Source organism: Myxocyprinus asiaticus, chromosome 14 (genome assembly GCF_019703515.2).
Source record: "Myxocyprinus asiaticus isolate MX2 ecotype Aquarium Trade chromosome 14, UBuf_Myxa_2, whole genome shotgun sequence".
In the NCBI taxonomy this organism is placed as follows: Eukaryota; Metazoa; Chordata; class Actinopteri; order Cypriniformes; family Catostomidae; genus Myxocyprinus; species Myxocyprinus asiaticus.
This window is the reverse complement of record NC_059357.1, coordinates 38,079,052-38,100,329: the sequence shown is the minus strand read 5'-3', so window position 1 is coordinate 38,100,329 and position 21,278 is coordinate 38,079,052. Positions and strand designations below refer to the sequence as shown.

Genomic DNA, 21,278 nt, shown 5'->3' with positions numbered 1-21,278 from the left:
TACTGCCCCCTGCTGATTGGGACTCTCAAAATCATGAAGGTGTTACTTAAAGCTTGAATTGCTCCGATGGTAGGAATATTCTTTATTACGGTCCAAGGACATTATTAATTTTGTTAAATTGACTGGCCTATTTATTACATAAGTTTGCTTAGTTGTAAAGTTGTGTGCATAATATAATGTCACAAAAAAAGGGATGTAGCATTTTGTTACATTATACTGCTATAGTTTGTTACTAATAAAAGCTCATGTATTTTCAAAACAGCTCAATCACTGTCACACTACTTAAAAATCTATTTAAATCAGTAGCATCACTACTTTTAGTTAGTTCACTAACACTGACAAGAGTGTGTACACCGAGTGTGTCAGGGCCGTGATGTGAATGATTTCCTCTCGGTCAGGAGGCGACATTGTGAGTGTTTGTGCTGGAGGTGAAAGAGCGGTGAAGCGAATGAGATGGCCTACAGATCTGATGAGAGACAGATTTCCTTGGAAGGAACGACAGAGCTTAATAATTCAGAGACTGATGCAATGGAGGAGAGAAAAAGAGTGACAGTATAGAGCGATAAAACGAGAGAGGGGCGATAGGTGATGGCCTGGGGTGCAATCGTGTGAAATCAGCGGTGGATTGTTTAGGGCAATAAGAGAGTCATAGTACTCACAGACTGCTGTGTCAGAAATCAGATCTGCCATCTCAGGAAGCACACAATATTTGTGTAATATCCTGTCTACTAAGATGCCCTCCCCTGGTCGATTTTTGAGGTGAAAATAAGTGTTGTAGTTATTAAATAATTGCTTTGTTATGTCTAAATCTCTTTTGAATTTGTTATAAATCTTTAGACATGACATTATGGTGCCTTGGAAGCTTGTCTGAATTTGGTTTACTGTACCTTCCTTCATCCAAAAACACTGTCTGTTAAGTCATTAGCCTAGTTCACACATGCAGCCAGGTAAATGACAGAAAAATCAATGGGTTGCCTTTACTGGTAAATGTACCATGTGCTGATCACACATGAAACTAATTTCTGTCTTTTTCCGTTTTGCTACCATTCACACCAAATGCCGTTAAACTATGTGACATTGTTTGCCGGAAATGACCTCAACAGCTGAAAGGAACAGTTAGCGATTTCCCATGTATTCTCTGATGATCCCACGTTCTTCGCGCAGACCTCTGTGTAGCGAAATACGTACATATTACTGTGCTTTTGTGCCTCAGATAGCATCTCTGCCTTTAGATGCTAGCGACAGCATTTTATTCTCTGTAGTTCAACAGTCTCATTTGAAGTTGTCGCATATGGTGTTGTTGAGTCTCGAGCAAGTGCATAAATGAAAACATTCTCCAAAAAAAAAACAAGAAAACACCAACATTACCGACCACATACGTTCAGCAACAAAATAATACCCCGCCAGGTTTCAAACTAAAAGCCCACATTTCTGGCGCAGCCATGTTGAGGTATTTTCTGGCAAAAAAAACTTCACATACTTTAAAGGCATTTGGTGCTGATGTGTAAATTGTAGCAAAATGGAAAAAAGACAGAAAGAAGTTTCATGTGTGAACAGCACATTTGGAACATTTACCAGTGAAGGCAACCCAACGATTTTCCTGTAATTTACCTGGTTGCATGTGTGAATGGGCAGCAGGGCAGCTGCCTTCAGTTTCGGTTTCATTTCGATTTCCATTAATAATCAGATGTGTGACTTAAGCTTTTTTGATAATAATAGGATCAAATCTAGATTTGTTGCTTGCTACCAGAGATAGTTTAGCTGAGATGGACAATGTGTATTAAAATTAATGGGAGAAATTGGAGCATCCAATATGGCAGGTCTAGGAAAAGTCCCACCCTACAGGTTAAAGAGCCAATCCCCTTTTTGATAAAGATTTTGCCTGTTAGTTATCTTGAGAATGTGCACGCACATTAGCTGGTCTAGCCTGAAAAATAGTGTTTTTGTTGTTGTTGTTGTTGTTGTTGTTGTTTTGTTTTTTGTGTGTGTGATCTTGTCAGAAATATGTCATTTGTTTGTCATCTTGACCAGCCATTTTGGAGAATTTAGTCATTCCCCATTCAAGTAGATAGGAGCTTAATTTTTATGACTAGAAAATACTGCAGCTGCCCACTGGCATTACGAATGTGGCCTCTGAGGTAACTAGGGACTTTTAATACACTATTAGCGATGTGACGTAGCAAACTAGTATACTATAATCATAAGCCACTAAGCAAAAGTCATGCACTTGTAGTGTTGAAAGCTTCATTGATTTTAACGGGACTGTTTGAGTTTTAGAGCTTGCACTACATTGAGTGTAAAGTCCCGTTCATAGTCGGTACATTTCCGTGTGCAGTTATAATCGAGCTACAGCGTGTTTTTATGTAGTCGAGCTACAGGCCTCATCTGTCTGTCCAAGTATACATGAATAATCGAATATTTGAAGAAAAGATGTCAGCTGAGGAAGTGTCGTACAGTAGACGTTTTCTGGTTGACCTTTTGCATTATACTGGTTTTGCGTCAAAACTAGGGTTGCCAACTGTCCTGTATTAGCCGAGATGTCCCATATTTTGGACATAATTAAGATAAGCCTATTTTCCAGTATTTTAGTGGTGAGATTTTAGCAGTATCCCGTATTGAAGCGGCAAATGCTCACGTATCCTTTTAAGTATCAACTTTGTCTCAGATGTATCTGTCAGAGAATGCAGAGACAGGACCCAGGCGCAGAGTTGAAGAAATAAAAGGGGAAAAACTCAACCAAAACTCCCACAAGGGGGAAAACAAACATAAACAACCCCATAGGGGAAAACGAACAATCCAGGGCTGGGGCAGAGGGAAACGGGGAACCAGGACCAAACGGACTGGAAAGGGATGGGATGAGGAACAAACAGGACTGACCGACTACACAAGACCGACTAGATCACACAAGACACACAAGACTGGAAACAAGACCAACTGGCACTGGACAGCAAACACGAGGAGACTAAAATAGGGAGAGAACTCAACAGGTTAACAAGACAGGGCAGGTGCGACTAATAAACTAATAATGGGAAAACAAGGAGCATGAGCACACATCACCAAGACAATGAGGCAATATATGCCCATGCCAATAGACAAACAAGATGAGAGGATGCGTAGCAACGCCAAACAAAGCAGTGCCACGCATTCTGACACTAAACGAAACCTGAGAGTACATCGCGAGGCAAAAGACATGTGATACACGCTACAGGCGACAAAAACAAGACAGAACACCTGTGCAAGAGTTCGGCCACACACACACCTGACACCTTAGACCAAAGTGACCAAACCTCAGCACAACATGAAAACAGCTCACGACCCGGGCACGCAACGTAACGTGAGCACGACGCGAGGTGCGCCCGTGTTCGCGGGAGACAAACTATTGACGTGAGTGAATGCTACCAAGATGACATAAGCGCGATGCACCCACATCAATAACAGACAGACATGGAGCATGAGTGTCCGGATCTCGACACAGACCGAAACCGAACCAGACAGGAAGTCAGGACCCAGACAACGTGCTCCCGACATGAAACTAGACAGACCAAAGAGTGCACGGCAGGGAATACAACCAAAACCATGTGCTCACTCAAAGACCGACAACGAAACACAAGACAGACATGGGACAATGATGCCACGCTCCTGTCAGACATAAAATCCAGACTGACAGAGTGACAGGACTGTGACAGTATCTCCAAATATTTCTTTAGGAGGAATAAAAACAGAAAAAAATGAGACAATTGTTGACATACAATAAGAATATAGAGCTATAAAATGAATGCAGATAGTATTTTTTTCCTCAGGAATAACTCTGAGAAGCAGTAGACCTCAGCAAAAATCTCAGTTTGCTCAATATTAAAGAGATCTCTTTTGTGATTTTTCTTTCAGCAGTCAGTGGAAGTTGCCAACTCACATCGCCCCTTCAAATGTCTGTCAATGTGAACACAACTTTAGTGTGATCAAACCCAGGTTTGTCCAACTCATTAAAGAGGCACACACACTGCCTGCTCTTATCCTCATTATGTTTAAGGATCAGGGCTTTCCATAAACCATAATACCCATAAGTCCAATTCCTTTCAAACAAATAGCAGCATTTCCATTTTGTATGTAACAAGTTTTCTTTAAACTCATTAATTTCATGCACAGGGCCTAATTAGGAAGGTCTTGCCGAAGCATATGCCTTGTCAAAATGCAGGCAGTAAAATAGTAGCATAAAAAGTGCACGTTTGTTTGTCATATACCACTGAATAGCAAAAGAGAGTCAGTGTTATTGCTCAAGTTGTACATTGAAGTGTAATAAACAGAAGTTATTCCCTTGTGTTTGGAAACATATCAAGTTCATTTTAGTGCAGTTGTTGCAGTCTTGAGAATGAAGGCACAGCATCACCTAGTGGTTACTTAAATTATAGCAACACACCAAGCAACATCTCTCTGGTGGCCTTTGTTGTAGGTACGGTTTGTCCTTGAGTAGCATCACAACAGCAGAGAGCATGACATTGGATTTAAAAGTTCATATTATAAAACGAATGCACTTTAATTTGGTGCAGCCTTCACTAAGAGTGCAAGGATAACAGTGTGCTTTCTGAAAAGCCTTCACAAAAAAGTATTGTGGCAGTACCATGGTACAGTGATTTTATCAGATAGTAATACATAATTTAATATATTTGATTTTACAGAATAATTACAATTTATCATATTCATGTACACGAGAATTTACTGGGTACTCCAAAGCATATCAAAGAACATCATGGTACTACCATAATAATTGTTGGTACCTTTTTTTGATTGTGACTTCTGGAATGTATTCATAGTATGCTGCTTACAGTAAGTCAGACTGAACTAAAGTGAAAATTAGTAAAGTTTGATATTACACCAGTTAATGTTTTTATAAGACAGCTTTTCCTTACATTTATCTTGGCAGATCAACATTTTTGTATAAATATACTGTAATTGCAAATATACACCATCTGCTGTGCCAAGGTAGGTCATAGAATACCATGGTACTATCATTGTACTTATAATAATTATAATACAAATTCCCACCTCAGTGTCATTTCCAGCACATTTCAAATTTTGTATTGTTTAATAGAATTCTGTGGTGGAAATGACGGTGATGGAAATGACATTTGTAACATTTTTGAATACAGTGGCCAATTCCTTTGTGTTGCTAAGGCCATTTTCAAAGCTGACATTTTATGTATCCTAAATACACACAATTAAATTATCATTTCACACAAACTTACAGCTTGATTAGAAATTATGCTTAATATAAAATATTCTGCTCACAAGTTACAATATTTACTTTGAATTTTCTTTGTTTTTTTCAAGCATCACTTGTCTCATTATTTATCTCAAGCTCTTCACTGACACTTTTGTCGACTTGTTTTTTGATTGTATGTCTGTCTTTTCTATTTTACTTTTGATCTAACATGTTTGGAATTTATTATTATATCATTTTTGTTGTTTGTGTGTGTGTGTGTGTGTGTGTGTGTGTGTGTGTGTGTGTATAATTCTGTTTGTTTTGTTTTGCTTTTCTTTTTTCTTTTTTCATATTTAGTTAAATGTTTGTTATTGAAAAGGTGAGGTATTCAAATAAGCCCATAAGGGTTTCTAACCTCTCCTGCATATCTCTTTTCTATTTTTTTTTCTTTTTTTTTTATTCTTGTTTTATTTTTTATTGTTAAGATGCCAATAAATAAATAAACAAAAAGTACACGAACGTTTGAAAAAACATACAGTATATTAGGTGCAAAATTGTCTGGTGTGGTGCAAATGACGCCACAACTGTGGAACAGTCGTAATTTTTAGAAAATTGATTGAAATAATTTTCACACAAAATATATTGACATGGTTTATGTTTATTTCACTTTTTGTTTAGATTATCTTAGTTTTAAACACATAATAATTTGTATTTTTATAACAGATTTTTAAAAATTGTTTAATATTAAAAGTCTGGGTTGGGCTAACAGTAAAATCAAAATATAAAAAGCACTTCAAAAGTAGCAAAAATAAATGATGAAGGCCTGGTAACATGTTTGCAATTCAGTTTAAATGACACCTTCATATAACAAAAATGAATCAAGTTTGCAGAAAGGAACAAAAGGGAACAAGAAATCTGTTCATTTTAATAAAAATCAACACCTGGGACATGAAAGTGCCTGAAGTTGAATTAACTCCCTAATAATAATAATAGTATTAATAGTACTACTACAACTAATAATAATGATATCATGGTTTTGCCATGGTACCAGCTCTAAGAAAAACAAAAAATGTTTTTTTTAATTTAAAAAAAACATTGGTAGTAGTACCATTGTACTTTTTACCATCTTTTTCTGCCCTAAACAGCTCCTGTTGTTATTGCCAGGAATTGTTGATCTGAAAATGGGTAGTTGATGTGACTTTATAAGAATTTAATAATTATTATACATGCAGTTTTCATGACCTCGTTAATCGAGAGACTATATATAATATTTTCACTGGGACTTTTAAAAATTCATTTGTCACACCGCATGATGTGCCTTAAGTACATTTAAGTATTTAAGAGCAGGAAAACTTAAGAGAAATGACCAGTTACAGCAAAACTTTGCACTATTAAAACTATTAAATTCTAACCTAAATCTAAATTCACCTCATTTTTTTTTTTTTTTAACAACTATAAATGTATATTGACCCTATTTAATATATGAATACACTTTCCTGGTCTTATTGTGCATGATCAGTGCAGTTGCTTTTGGATTACTCTTGAATTACTTCTGTCCTAATTCTTGTTTATTCAATATCGCATGCATTTGAGATAAGACTGTACCATTTAGACAATATTGCTTAAATGCATTTAAGAAAACTTAAAAAATTTATCAAATATGATAATTGATATGTTTTGTGCTTGTGTGTGTGTGTGTGTGTGTGTTGTCTTTTTCTGAGTGAAGTAAAGGCACTTAAATGTTCTTTCTCCAGCAATTTTGGCATTACAAATGCCATCCATGTGTGTTAACAGATAAGAACGTTTATATTTCACAAAAAATAAAAAATAAAGTTGTCATAAAAGCAAAGAGCATTCATGTACATATTTGAAGCCAAGTACAAAAGCAATTTGCTGAAATATAACTAACTTTACCGCACTATGCAATCAGACTGGCATTTATGTGTGGATTACCATTCATCTTCAGTTTGTTTATAGCTGGCGGCTAGTATCAGGTCTGTGTGTGCAATTCCAGACTTAAATTAAGAATTCAAGAAATATCGGACTTATAATGAAAATGATCAACAAATTATGAACAATTTACTGCCTTTGCCTGATTAATATGTAATCATGTAATCCATAATAAAGTAACTTTAATCTGATTACAAGTACTTTAAAATGTAATTTAATCTAATTACAATTACTTAATCTTATTACAAAATCTAGATTACATGTAATCTGTTACTACCCAGAACTGTGCATGATCAATGGTGTAAATTCTTTTTCAGTAGGACTTAATTGTTATGTATACATCAATTATATAAAAAATGACTTTATGGTGAAGCTACAGTATATGTTATATTCAAGTTTATATATTCTTAGGCTTTATAAAACTGCTTGTAAGGGTCAAACTTGGGTGTGACCAATCAGTAAATTACAAAATGTATGCAGATTAAAGTCTGACGGGTTTAAGGGAGTTTTAGGACATATCCCATGGCTCCTTTAATCCCTCACTCACACCCCAGTACCACCGGTAAAGATTCGTGAGCACTTGATACTCTTTGTGTTGCCTGATGTAATCACAGCTGTAGCAAGCATGCTCTGCTGGGAAAGAGCTGATTTTCACTTCAAAATATCGCCTCCAGTTGAAGTACCGGCTGTACAGTGCCTCATGTCTGCTTAAAAGAAGAAGATACTTCGCTAGAGCTCTCACAGAGGGAAAGTCATCCACATGGATAAATGCGTCTCGGGGGATGAAACGCTCATAGTTCTTTCTAGATGGGCCAAGCACTATGGGCACTGCACCAAACTGTAGAGCGTTGTAGAGTTTCTCGGTGATGTAATCGTTGTGCTCCGAATTCTCAAAAGAAAGGTAAAATCTACAGCTAGCTATGATTTCTCGATAACTTTCCTCCGAAACAGGCTGGTTGAAGGAGCCACCAAAAGTTTGGATTTCCAGGTACCTCTGGAGCTCGCCGTAGTACCTTGCCCTCCGATGGTGAAACTGAAAGTTACTGACAATCCAACAGACCATTTTGTCCTTCTTTGGAGGAATGAAGTCTCTCAACTTCTGATTGGTTGGAACAACCCATCCATATGGCATTCTGATGTCCGCATCTTGCCTGTAACTGAGCGACACGTTAAATAGGTTATCTAGACCAGGGATTTGAGGTGAGTTTGATGGCGACTCTAAATTCATCCAAATCCATTTCTGGTGAAGAGGGCGAGGTGATTTGGGCAAATTGGACGAGTCCCAGTTAATGTCTCGGTGATGAATTAGCACGCTGTCAGCTTTGCTGTATAACTCGTGATCAACAGTCAGGTGACAGCCGTCTATGTTGAACTGCGACTTGCAGATGTCTAGGTCAAAAGACTGGTTAAAAGGCCACAGCCAGATGAGAATCAGTACCTCTCTTTGCTCTGGTCTGATTGGTCCAAAGTGGTGTGTGAAATAGCTGATGGATGAGCTGTCATACATGAGCAGGCATAAGATCATAAACAGGCACATTAGCAGCAAGACACCAAGCAGGGGACATCGCAGAAAGCTGCCAAGTCTGCTCGACATTGTTTGACCTGCTAATAGAAACATTAAAGAAATAGTTACACAGTTCATTTTCAGAGATTTAGGGGCAATATTGCCCCCATGGAATTGATTTTGAGGGGCATTTTTTTGTTTTTACTTTTATGAGGGCCTTTGTCAATATATCAAATCAAATCAACATCAAATGGCTACAAAAGGAGCAAATGTACATGCATATAGCATAATAAACACCCAACACTTCACATAAGCTACACATTCATATGAGTACAGATATCTGACAGCTACAGGTCACTACAGTATCTGCAGTGGCACTAAACCCATATTAAATCCATCACTAGATAGGACATAGAAGAGAATATCATTAAAAATGTCAAATATTAGGTAACGGATAAACAACAAGGGAACTGGGATCCACTTTTTTTTTCTTCTTCTTCTTCTTCTTCTTCTTCTTCTTTTTAATTATTAATATTTGGTGGATTATTTTTATTTATTTATATTTTGTAAGCCTAACACAGTTAAAGCTCTTCTTGTACTGTTTTGTGATAAAAAAACAACAAAATAAAAATAAAAATAAAAATAGTTCAAAAATTACAATTCTGTAATCTTTTTCTCACCATCATGTCATTCCAAACCTGTATCACTTTTTCTTTCATGGAACATGAAAGATGTTTTGAAGAATGAAAAGAGCTGCTTTTTCCATGCAACAAAAGCATACAGTTACATTTAATCATTTAATCTCATATTCAAATTTGGTGCACAAAGATGTGTTTTACAGCACCAGGTTTGACATCAGTTGTGCCAACAACTATTGGTTTGTGCATTGGTTTGTGTGGTATCTCATAACCAATCTGCGACAAGTTTGAATATGGGGAAGCAAATGAGATTTGAGAGCCATCAGTGAATAACTACTTAAATTTCAGTCTGTTGCATCATATGGCTTCAGAAAACTTGGAATATAGCACACAAGTCGTATATACTACTTTTATAGTTTTATGTTGAACTGTACTAATATAATCAAATATTAATATATCGTGATACTTTTTCTTGTGATGTTGTATCGTTACTTTTATTGAACTATATGTGTATTCATATCATGTACTACAGTTCAATATTGACCAAGCAGTTCACCTAAATAAGCGCAAACTCTTAAACCGATGCTTTTCAGTGAAGTCAGAGTCGCTTCTTTGAGTCTCTCTCAAACATGATCCAGTTATGAGATTGCAATGATTCGCGATATATTGAATAATGAGAAATGTATTGCAATATGCATCGAATCATTAGGTGCTTTGAGAGACCCAGCCCTAGTTTTATGGTGCTTTTTTCAGGGTTCCCACCCCTCTTGACCAATGAAAACCCATGACATTTCCATAACTTTTCCAGTTGTTTGTGATTTCTGGAAACATATTTGTAAAAATCATTTTGATTCAGGCTGATTTGCCAATGAATCATTCAGACCAATTTGTGAAACATTTCGACCAATTACATGAAAAGAACCTACTCAAAAAAAGGATTTGCTCACAAATCGGACAGAACTATAGTTGCGAGCAAGTTTTACTCATTTAAAGTAATTCTTAAAGAATTGACTACTAAAGCTTGTTGGACAGTTATTATGAAGAATTCAGCACCAGAGTTTAGACATTGCATTGTTAAGATGCAAAGGGCTATGAAGCTTTTTATAATTATTTGCAAAGGTGTCATTACAATGTTATGAGTCAGCACAATGGGAAACAGAAGGGTTACTCTTTAAACCAAACACATGTTCAACTAGCGATTATTTAACATGTCTAAATATAAGACATTCATTGTCTAATCCTTGCTGAGATGACAAGACTCAAGATACAATAAAGTGATTGAAAGAACAAATGTATTTTCAGTTATGACAATGATTATTATCAAAATCAGACTTTATGATTTAGCACAAATATGTTTTATTGCGAAAACATGATGTTAGCTGTTCACATCACATGCTGGAAAGCTTAAACATTTTCTAGTTATGACGCCTTAGATATCTTCCACAGCATGATTTTTTTTTTTCTTCTAATTTACATTTTTGGTGACTTTGATGTTTATCATCATTTACTCGCCGTAATGTTCAAACATATTTTATATTTTCTGTTCAACACAAAAGCAGAAATTTTTACAAATATTCACACAGCAAAAAAACAAAACAAATTATAGTAACCACAGCTGGCAAGCTTCAAAAAGGACCAAAATGCACCATGAAAGCACCATTAAAGTAGCCAATATGATCTCAAAGTGCTATATTGAGGCCATTCAATAGCTCTGATGAAAGATTTCAAATTTCATTCACCATCCTGCATTCACCTAGGACACACAACATACATTGTAATTTTTTCACACCATTTTTTAATCTGAGCACAATGACGAAGGAGATTTTGGTGCTTTGGTGCAGCGGAAAATTATCAGTGAAGATCGACTTTGTCTGTCCCTCATACAAAGCTATCGTATGACTTCAGAAGACTAGGAATATATAGAAGAGCACAATACTTTTATGGTGTAAAAACATTTGGGTTTGAAACGACATGTAAATAAATGTAAATAATGACTATTCCTTAAATTAAACAGTAAAATTTCAAATAATAAATAAATGCAAAACAAGTAATTCATTGATCTCTTTGAAACATGGAAATATTAAAATAACCTGCAACCACTCAGCACTGCCAAATAATTTACCTTCACAGACATGCGTATGAGATTGTGATACGACGAGGGCTTTTCCTGTTGTCCCTGACCTGATCAGAGTCACTCTGAACCAGAACTTCCTTGCCATACTGAATATGCTCCTTTCACACACCTCTATTTCACATGAACATTGCCCCCTCCTAGTTTATGGTGTTGTGGTAAATCCATTGCTCTATACAGAGAGTCTGCGGTCTGTGTGAAGTCTAATTTTCTCTTTCTCTGGGGAACAGACTGTAATTGTCTTTCCTTGATTATGACACCACAATAGTCTATTTTAATGCATACATCTTAATTGTACATCAGTGTCATAATCACAATCAAGATCATTAAGCTTTATAGATTGGACAAGTGTCTTAAATCCAGTTCTGTAATTACTGATTCTTGATGCACCACCAGGGATTCTTGTGAGCAATTGTTAAAGTTGACTTTTGATTTGGCATTTGAATAATAATGGCGTGCATATTTTTAAAATTACAAACTATACTTGGATGGATGCTAGGCTCAGATCCAATCAGGAAAATGGCTGGATTATCGATATTAGTCAACTATGTTTTGTCATGTAGATTTTCAGACCAGGCAAATTAGTTTAAATACCTTTGAGGACATCATGGACAATAAATGTATTTATCATTGACCTAAAACTGTGGTTATATCCCTAAAAAATTTAATAGAAAGCATGAAAAAAAAATTACAGTAGAGAAACAATTGATGGTCTTGCAGTGTCAAGTAATTGGCTACTGTAATACCTGGACATCTTTTCACTGACATATCTATACTGTATATATTTCACACTCTGAATCCTTGATGAGTCATCAATTCAGAGAAAATAAAACTGATAACACTTTGTATCAAGGTTCTATTTGTTAATATTAGTAAATGTGTTTAACAATCAACATTATCTTTTTACAGCATTCATTAATTGTGGTTAATGTTAATTTAAAAATCTACAATATTGTAGATTGTACAGTATTGACAATATTGTGTTTATTGTTGTTCATGGTAGTTCATAATACATTAATTAATGTTAATATACCTTCTAAAACTTTAATTGTTAAAAATGTATTAGTACTGTATATGCTATACAGTAATTAACATTACCATGATTACTGAATGCTGTAAAACCATTGCTCATTGTTAGTTCATGTTAACTGATGTAGTTAACTAATATTAACGTATACAACCTTATTGTAAAGTGTTACAATAAAATGTATATATACACTGGCAGCCAAAAGTTTGGAATAATGTACAGATTTTGTTCTTATGGAAAGAAATTGGTACTGGTATTCAGCAAAGTGGCATTCAACTGATCACAATGTAAAGTCAGGACATTAATAATGTGAAAAATTACTATTACAATTTGAAAAAAAAAAATTCAGAACTTCTTAAACTACTTCAAAGAGTTCTCATTAAAAAATCCTCCACGTGCAGCAATGACAGCTTTGCAGATCCTTGACATTCTAGCTGTCAGATTGTCCAGATACTCAGGTGACATTTCACCCCACGCTTCCTGTTGCACTTGCCATAGATGTGGCTGTCTTGTCGGGCACTTCTCACGCACCTTACAGTCTAGCTGATCCCACGAAAGCTCAATGGGGTTAAGATCCATAACACTCTTTTCCAATTATCTGTTGTCCAATGTCTGTGTTTCTTTGCCCACTCTAACCTTTTCTTTAGTTTCTCAAAAGTGGATATTTCTTTGCAATTCTTCCCATAAGGCCGGCACCCCTGAGTCTTCTCTTTACTGTTGTACATGAAACTAGTGTTGAGCGGGTAGAATTCAATGAAGCTGTCAGCTGAGGACATGTGAGTTGTCTGTTTCTCAAACTAGAGATTCTGATGTTCTTATCCTCTTGTATAGTTGTACATCTGGGCCTTCGACATCTCTTTCTGTCCTTGTTAGAGGCAGTTGTCCTTTGACTTTGAAGACTGTAGTGTACACCTTTGTATGAAATCTTCAGTTTTTTGGCAATTTCAAGCATTGTATAACCTTCATTCCTCAAAACAATGATTGACTGACAAGTTTCTAGAGAAAGCTGTTTCTTTTTTGCCATTTCTGACCTAATATTGACCTTAAGACATGCCAGTCTATTGCATACTGTGGCAACTCAAAAACAAACACAGACAATGTTAAGATTCATTTAACGAACCAAATAGCTTTCAACTGTGTTTGATATAATGGCAAATGATTTTCTAGCACCAAATTATCAATTTAACATGATTACTCTAGGATAAGGTGTTGGAGTGATGGCTGCTGGAAATGGGGCCTGTCTAGAGTTGATAAAAAATGACTTTTTCAAATAGTGATGGTGCTGTTTTTTTTTTTTTACATCAGTAATGTCCTGACTATACTTTGTGATTAGTTGAATGCCACTTTGGTGAGTTAAAGTACCGATTTCCTTCTGAAACAGCAAAATCTGTACATTATTCCAAACTTTTAGCCACCAGTGTGTATATGTGTATATACTGTGTATGTGTATGTGTGTGTGTGTGTGTGTCTATATGTATATATATATATATATATATATATATATATATATATATCAAACAGCCTAACAATTTTGTTGGATAAGCATCTACAGCATCGACGAATACACGTTATTCAGTGTCCAATACTGATATCAACTTGCAATGCAATTTAAAAGCAGCAAATTATATGTACAAAAAATTACTGCAATTAAATTACCCACTTTTTTTACACAAACTATAAAAAAAAAAAAAAATAAAAAAAATAAACAGAAATAGTTTATTATCCATTTACAAGCTGTCAATAGATTTTGAAACTGACAAACTTTTGTTAATTGGCCAAGTGGACTTGGTTATCGGCTGATGCTGATAATGTGAAAATGATGACTAAATATCTATCACTATATGGCATACAAGACATTCATCCAAAAAACACAAAAAATGTTGAGTACCCAACTGAGTAAAGAAGGAAAAATGTAATACAGTACATAGTCAATAAATTATTTATTTATTTAGACATTCATTAAAATTTGACTTGTTTTCTGAGCATTTCATTTAATGAATACAATAATCATCCATAATAAATTAGGAATAGTATTACAATGTATTGCATCATTGACTGGGGTCAAATAAAAGTAATAACTGTGGCTTCTTTTCATGACAAATCAAATCTCTCATTTTTTCACAAATTGAGTTCTTGTGCTTCCCTGGTGAACTTTTCTTTCATGGGAAATATATCAGCTCTTTTGCTCTTCTGATGAGATACTCATTTACTATTCCTGAACTATTACTTCAAGAGACACCCTCATTTTCACACTTTTAATAATAATATTTCATTATTATTAACCATTACGACTACATTATTAATAATAATATTTATTTTGATATAGCCTACCTTGATTGCCAAATGTCGATATGTCGTGTTTATATTCATTTTTCAATCAGTAAGCAAGTTAATAAATAGATAAACAAATATTTAACATTTAAAATATATTTCTAAGTACATTTCAAAAAGCAGCATTTGCAGGATAAACGTCAACAATGAACTTTTATTTTGACAGGTCGTGAGTGACAGTGTTCCTGCACACGCAAACACAAATAAGCACGTAGTCAATCAAAGATAGTTATCGACGGTAAATATGCCAGAGCAATATGAATCAGTTTTGTTTTTATATTGATTTCACTGACACGTTGTAGGAATATTCTGCGTTCTGTATCTGCATGTGAGATGGAGACGTTGTTAAAGAGAGAGCTGGGCACTTCCGTGCTGAAGAGCTCTGGTCATTCAGGAGGAGGATGCATCAGTGAAGGCCAGAGCTATGACACTGACACTGGCAGAGTGTTCGTCAAGATCAACCACAAGAATGAGGTGCTTCAGGGCATTTACGTCCTTTTGATTTGGACTGGTTGATTTTGCATGGTCTCTGAGCATGCAAACTTGCAAATAAATATGCTATCCTAAAAGTGTGATCATACGTGGTTAAATAATACAGTATACTTAATTTGATATAATAATTGTAACTGTAAAGTCATTAACAAACATTATTTAATACTAAACAGATCATTAGCTGATCCAATTTATGCAGTGTATAAATACATACCTTAGATAAAAATATATACATTACATTTTCAGTACCTGTTATTAGATCAATATAAACCTGCCTATCTACAGTACGTTAACTACTGATCTTTTGGGCATTATATAAATACTCTATTATAAGTATATAGATAGATACTTTATAATGTAAAGGATCTATCCATCTGTCAATTTGAATTTGTAACTATTCAAAAATGTATAAACTAATAATCTGTTATCTTTATATAGCCTATATAATGGTATATTGTATAATATATACATTTTATATATGGATACTATGTAATGCAATCTATCTAGCTATAATTGTAACTATTTCACGTTATGTTTTGTTACTGTCTGTGAAGCATTATATTTAAGCAATATCACACGAGCAAGAGTGTGATATGGCTTTATATCAGCACTGCTGTGATTACCTACAGCACTTGGCCTGCGGCCGAATCACAGCAGTGCTGATTTAGGGCCATATAGCATGATTGCGAGTGTGAAATTGCTTATATACAACAGTTCAATGAACAAGTAAATTAAAAAAGAAATTAGGAAAAACTCAGAACGGTCATAAAAAACGCATTTGAGCATGGAACTACTTTCTTACGTGACTGATCAGAATCTACCGTTGCTGGATCAAACAAAATGATGCATCCAAGCCTCTCAAAAACATCACTTCAGAACTACTAGTATCACAGCTTGGGCTGTTTCTAACATGTTATTGGAGAAACAAGGGTGTGTGTGTGTGAGCGAGAGAGAGATATAGAGCGTGTGCGATCACGTGTTGATGATGCTTTAGTCTGTTAGTCAGCTTCTTGAAGATAATGTCATTTTGGTGAAATTCATACTATTTTCTCAGTGGTAAAATAGCCATCCAACTGGGGGTATCTTCCCTATTTCGCAGTAGCCGTTGCACAAGAATCTTTATCTTCTACCATTTTGTCCTCTCCAATGTAGAAAGTCTGGTAAGAGGTAAGCGCTTTGAGTTTGTGTAATTAATCAGTCAGTTGTGTGTCTCAACTGTGATGAGCCTTAATGCTGAAGTTGTTAGTTGAAAGCCGTGTAAAGCTATTTCCTAGCTTTAGTAGTGTAGTAGTAATACCAGCGATCATGGAAGTGCTGTTTAATATAAACACTGAGTGACGCTGACTCACTTCACATAACCAACGGGCTCATAATACACACAAAAATGGTCTTTTGCCTCCGCCTGCTGGCTAAAATATGTAATGTCACAAAATAAAATGTAAAGAGACAGATAGCTCTTAACACATCTGCACTGCTCTTACACTTTAGTTTAGAACGGCACGAACACAAGCGGAGTGATACACACAGTGAAGCATACGAGTGCTGATGGTATGAGACCATCAGCACTCATGGAATGTCTCTTGTCCAATCAGATTCGAGGACCGGAACTAACTGTTGTATATAATGTAATAATGCCTGTTTATGTTATTAATGAAAGGTTTTATAAAGTTTTATTCAAAACTATGATGCATAGGAGATCAATGAATGATTAGTTTTTCTGTAATTAATTATCTCGCTCTCTCTCTCTCTCTCTCTTTCTCTCTCTCTCTAGGCTAGGCGGATGTTTGATGGAGAAATAGCAAGTTTGGAAGCGATCTTGTCTACAAACACAGTGAAAACACCCAGACCTGTGAAGGTTGTGGACCTTGAGAGAAATGGAGCTGTTCTTGTAATGGAACATGTGGATATGAAGAGCTTGAACAGGTATGACCAAATTCATGTAAATCCATTAAGCTTAGTTGGTTTATTTTAAAGGTGAGAATATTAAAGGGATCAAGGAAGAACGAATTGAGTCCACATGACATTAAAGCATTAAAGTGTGCACTGTTTCAAATATGCACTGTTTATGTAGATACTCAGCAAAACTGGGGGGACAACTCGCTGACCTACATCTGTACAACAAAAGACAGATAGAGAAACAAAACAAGGAGCAGCAGACTGTTGGTAAAGCGTTTTTTATATTGCACTGTTTTAAATGTCCTGATGGGACTTTTTTAATGACACAATTGTATTTCCTGTATTTACAAAGGGAAAGGATCTGGACAGTCTGAAATTGCCACAGTAAACAAGTTTGGGTTCCATGTGGCCACATGCTGTGGTTACATCCCTCAGGTGAGCATCTGTGCTCTGTAGATGTCAGAGCAAACATATGGAGTGACTCATTTTCAAATATTTGTAGTATATCATACTTTGCAATAAGAAGTTTTTATGTCTCTCTGTGGCTTCAGGTAAATGATTGGCAGGATGATTGGGTGTCCTTTTACTCCCAGCAACGTCTTCAGCACCAGCTCAGCTTAGTGGAGCAGTCATACGGCGACAGAGAGGCCAGGGAATTGTGGGCCAAACTCCAAGTAAACTACACTACTCAGATTTTAATTTCAAGATAATAACACACAAACACAACTGATCTTTCAACAGGAATGCATTTTTAATATTAATCAAAGTTTCATGACATTTCTAACTATTTGAATGTACACCCACTAGTGATATAATGGTGACATTTAATTAATCTGGGTTATTTTTAAATACTATTGTTCATTGTTAGTTCATAATGCATTAAATAACATTAACATATACAACTTGTAATGTAAGAAAGCATTAGTTTATGTAGAAATTATAGGAATAGTTCACGCAAAAATGAAAATTCAGTCATTGTTTACTCACCTCTGTGTTGTTATAACCCTGTATGACTTTCTTTTTCTTAACACAAAGGGAGCAGTTGTGAAAAAATGTGCTCAGTGATGTCATACAATGGCAGTTTATGGTGACCATCTCTTCATGCGTCAAAAGGACACAAAATAAATTAATTATTGTCTTATAAATTATTGTATGTGATTCATGATCGTTATGAGATTTGGTGAGAAACAAACTGAAATCGAATGTATAATTGAGTGAAACCAGTTGAGGCAGTTGACCGACCATTGATCTCCTGTGCGCGTTCATGATAGGGCACGAGAGCAACCGTTTGCTGCACAAAAGCCAGAGAACAGAACTTACTAAACATGTCTGAAGAATTTGTAGTCAAAGAATTTATGCATTTCTATGCCCAGCCTTATTTTTTTTAACAGAGTACTCTGAAATCAAACAGAAACAAAGAGGAGGCTAATGAGCGATGGTATATTCTATCGATCACTTGTTTTCTATTTTCGGCATCGAGCCGGGTAACTCGTCCGCTGTGAAGTGGCACCGGTCCAAAAACTTTCTCATAGCAGTATATTAAAGCCAGCATATTATAAGCAGGTTACAAACTACTTGATTTTGGCCAAGAATGTTACACCTACTGAATGTTTTTGCAGAGGTCTCACTGTCAGGTCTGTCACAAGTACTCACCGGTTCGGAATGGAAAAGAGGTGACAGACATTCCCGCCTACTCCATCTCTCTAATTATACCTTTGCGTTCTTTTGATGCTTGAAGCGGTAGTCTAGTCACCATAAACTGCCATTGTATGACATCACTGAGCACAACATTTTTTCACAATTTCTTCCTTTGTGTTAAGAAAAAGCAGGAACGTCATATGGGGTTATAACAACAAAGGGGTGAGTAAACAATGACTGAATTTTCATTTTTGAGTGAACTAATCCTTTAACATTAACCAAGGATAATAAATCCTGTAATAGTATTGTTCATTGTTAATTCATGTTAACTAATATGTTAACTAATACAACTTCATTGTGAAATGTTATTAGTATTATGTAATGGTTAATTTTTTTTAAAATTAAAATTCAATGCATTTGATTGCAGAATTTAACAAATGGTTATTACTTACAATACCCAATGTATTACGTGTTCATTTCTTACTGAGAATACAATTTTTTACTTATTTTCAATTGTAAAAAATCTAATCTACTTTTATACTGACCTTATATGATCTTATATACAATTTAATGATATTATACATGCACAAAATGCCTCTATTGCATTAATTTTGCACAATAGTTACCCAAAAGCCCTCAAAAATATTAGAAAAAAGAAAATCCACATTATTCATTGACAGGGCTGTCAGTAGATTTTGAGACTGATACAAGGAAGCTCTTTTAATACATGGTTATTCGACCAAGCAAACAAGGGTAACACTTTATTTTAATGTGTCCTTGTTACACATATTACATGTATTTACTATAGTAATAACAGTCAGTTATGCGTAATTACAAGCAACTAACCTTAAACCAAACCCTTTCCCTAAACCTATAGTAAGTACATGTTGTTAATTAGTAATAAGCAGTCATTACTTTTGTAATTACACTGTAACAAGGACACATTAAAATAAAGTCTAACCCAAACAAGCTATTGGCCAGTGACAACAATTTCAAAATGGGCCCAATATTGGTTAATTTATTGGTCTGGTTGATATATTGAATATAATAATGTTTCTTAATATTATTAATGTAGGTTATTCTAAAGCATCACCAAAACTAAATATTCTTTGCCAATGCTTAATTTCTTTACAGGATGATGCAATCTGTAAACTGATATACAGTCTTGCTTCACATGTATGCCACACAATTATTTCAAGTCTCTTATTGTTTGCATGATCTGTTTAGCTGAAGATCCATCAGCTGTTTGCTGACATAGAGGTGTACCCAGCTCTGCTACATGGAGACCTTTGGGGAGGAAACGTGGCTGAATGTTCTGATGGTCCCATCATCTTTGACCCAGCATCGTTTTACGGCCATTCAGAGTATGAGCTGGCTATTGCTGGCATGTTTGGTGGCTTTGGGAGCTCTTTTTACAGCGCTTACCATGAGAAGATCCCCAAGACCACTGGGTTTGCAGGGAGGCATCAACTATACAAACTTTTCCATTACCTGAACCACTGGAATCACTTTGCTGGTGGCTACAGGGACTCTTCTCTACGCATCATGAAGGATCTTACAAAGTAGACTCTAATTCATTAAAGTGTCCCCTTCAATTCTTAATTTATAGAGGTGGATGTTAAACTAACCCACAGCATTTGATGCAATTTGCTCATTGGTTGAAAAACCTGCTGATTAGGTAATCATACTGTATGCTGCAAATCAAGTCACACACTTTGTGCATGATCAAACTGATTGAATTAAACGCTATCAGTCTGATGGCACAAAAACCACTGCATAGATGACATGAGAAAATCTATTATCTTAACTGTGAATTCATATACTTCCAAAAAATAGGAAAATGTTTTAGATGCAGCATTCCCTTTGTGAATTTCACTTTAACCTTACTACACATAAATGTTTTGAAGAGAGATGACTTATTGCACCTTGCTTTAACACCAGATGTGTGCACTCTGTATCTATAACAGTTGCATCTCAGTGTTATTAAATCCATTCCCAACTAATGAATTGATCTTACTGCTGCTTTTCAGTTTGCAAGAGTCTCGTCAGATGCAAAGGCTGTTATATTCTGGCAAACAGGATGTGTGCACATGTAAATACAACTTTAAAACAACTTCGTACTGGTGTATTTTTGATTGTCATGTAGTTGTGAAACTTCTATGTTAGGGCTGTGTTCGCAATGGAACGCAAAGCAGGGAAACTATATTTTATACATACACACTGATGAGCCAAAATATAATAACCACCTGCCTAATATGCTGTTTGTCCTCCTCGTGCCGAAAACAGTGCCAACCCTCCGAGACATGGACTCTAAAAGACCCCTGAAGGTGTGATGTGGTATCTGGCACCAAGACATTAGCAGCAGATCCTTCAAGTCCTGTAAGTTGCGAGGTGGAGCCACAGCGGATCAGACTTGTTGGTGTAGCACATCCCACAGATGCTCAATCAGATTGAGGCCAGGGCAACACCTTGAA

At 35.7% G+C, this 21,278-nt stretch overlaps 2 protein-coding genes across 2 annotated transcripts; one reads left to right on the top strand and one right to left on the bottom strand.

Annotated features, from left to right (window-relative positions):
• Positions 1 to 5,839: 5,839 nt before the first annotated feature.
• On the bottom strand, positions 5,840 to 8,741 carry LOC127452256 (4-galactosyl-N-acetylglucosaminide 3-alpha-L-fucosyltransferase 9-like). Its single transcript, XM_051717601.1, has one exon. It carries the CDS (start codon positions 8,739 to 8,741, stop codon positions 7,656 to 7,658), a length of 1,086 nt encoding a protein of 361 aa, XP_051573561.1. The 3' UTR covers positions 5,840 to 7,655.
• Positions 8,742 to 14,953: 6,212 nt separating this feature from the next.
• On the top strand, positions 14,954 to 20,807 carry LOC127451649 (ketosamine-3-kinase-like). Its single transcript, XM_051716495.1, has 6 exons — positions 14,954 to 15,252; positions 17,042 to 17,193; positions 17,342 to 17,433; positions 17,519 to 17,601; positions 17,718 to 17,840; positions 20,032 to 20,807. Exons 1-6 carry the CDS (start codon positions 15,112 to 15,114, stop codon positions 20,368 to 20,370), a joined length of 930 nt encoding a protein of 309 aa, XP_051572455.1. The 5' UTR covers positions 14,954 to 15,111; the 3' UTR covers positions 20,371 to 20,807.
• Positions 20,808 to 21,278: the final 471 nt, after the last annotated feature.

Bases quoted from the DNA above. Each gene is read 5' to 3' on its own strand.
- LOC127451649 (XM_051716495.1), top strand. From the start codon at position 15,112: ATGGAGACGTTGTTAAAGAGAGAGCTGGGCACTTCCGTGCTGAAGAGC. The intron at 15,253-17,041 runs GTGCTTCAGGGC...CTCTCTCTCTAG, and splicing joins AGATCAACCACAAGAATGAG to GCTAGGCGGATGTTTGATGG. The intron at 17,602-17,717 runs GTGAGCATCTGT...CTGTGGCTTCAG, and splicing joins GCTGTGGTTACATCCCTCAG to GTAAATGATTGGCAGGATGA.
- LOC127452256 (XM_051717601.1), bottom strand. From the start codon at position 8,741: ATGTCGAGCAGACTTGGCAGCTTTCTGCGATGTCCCCTGCTTGGTGTC.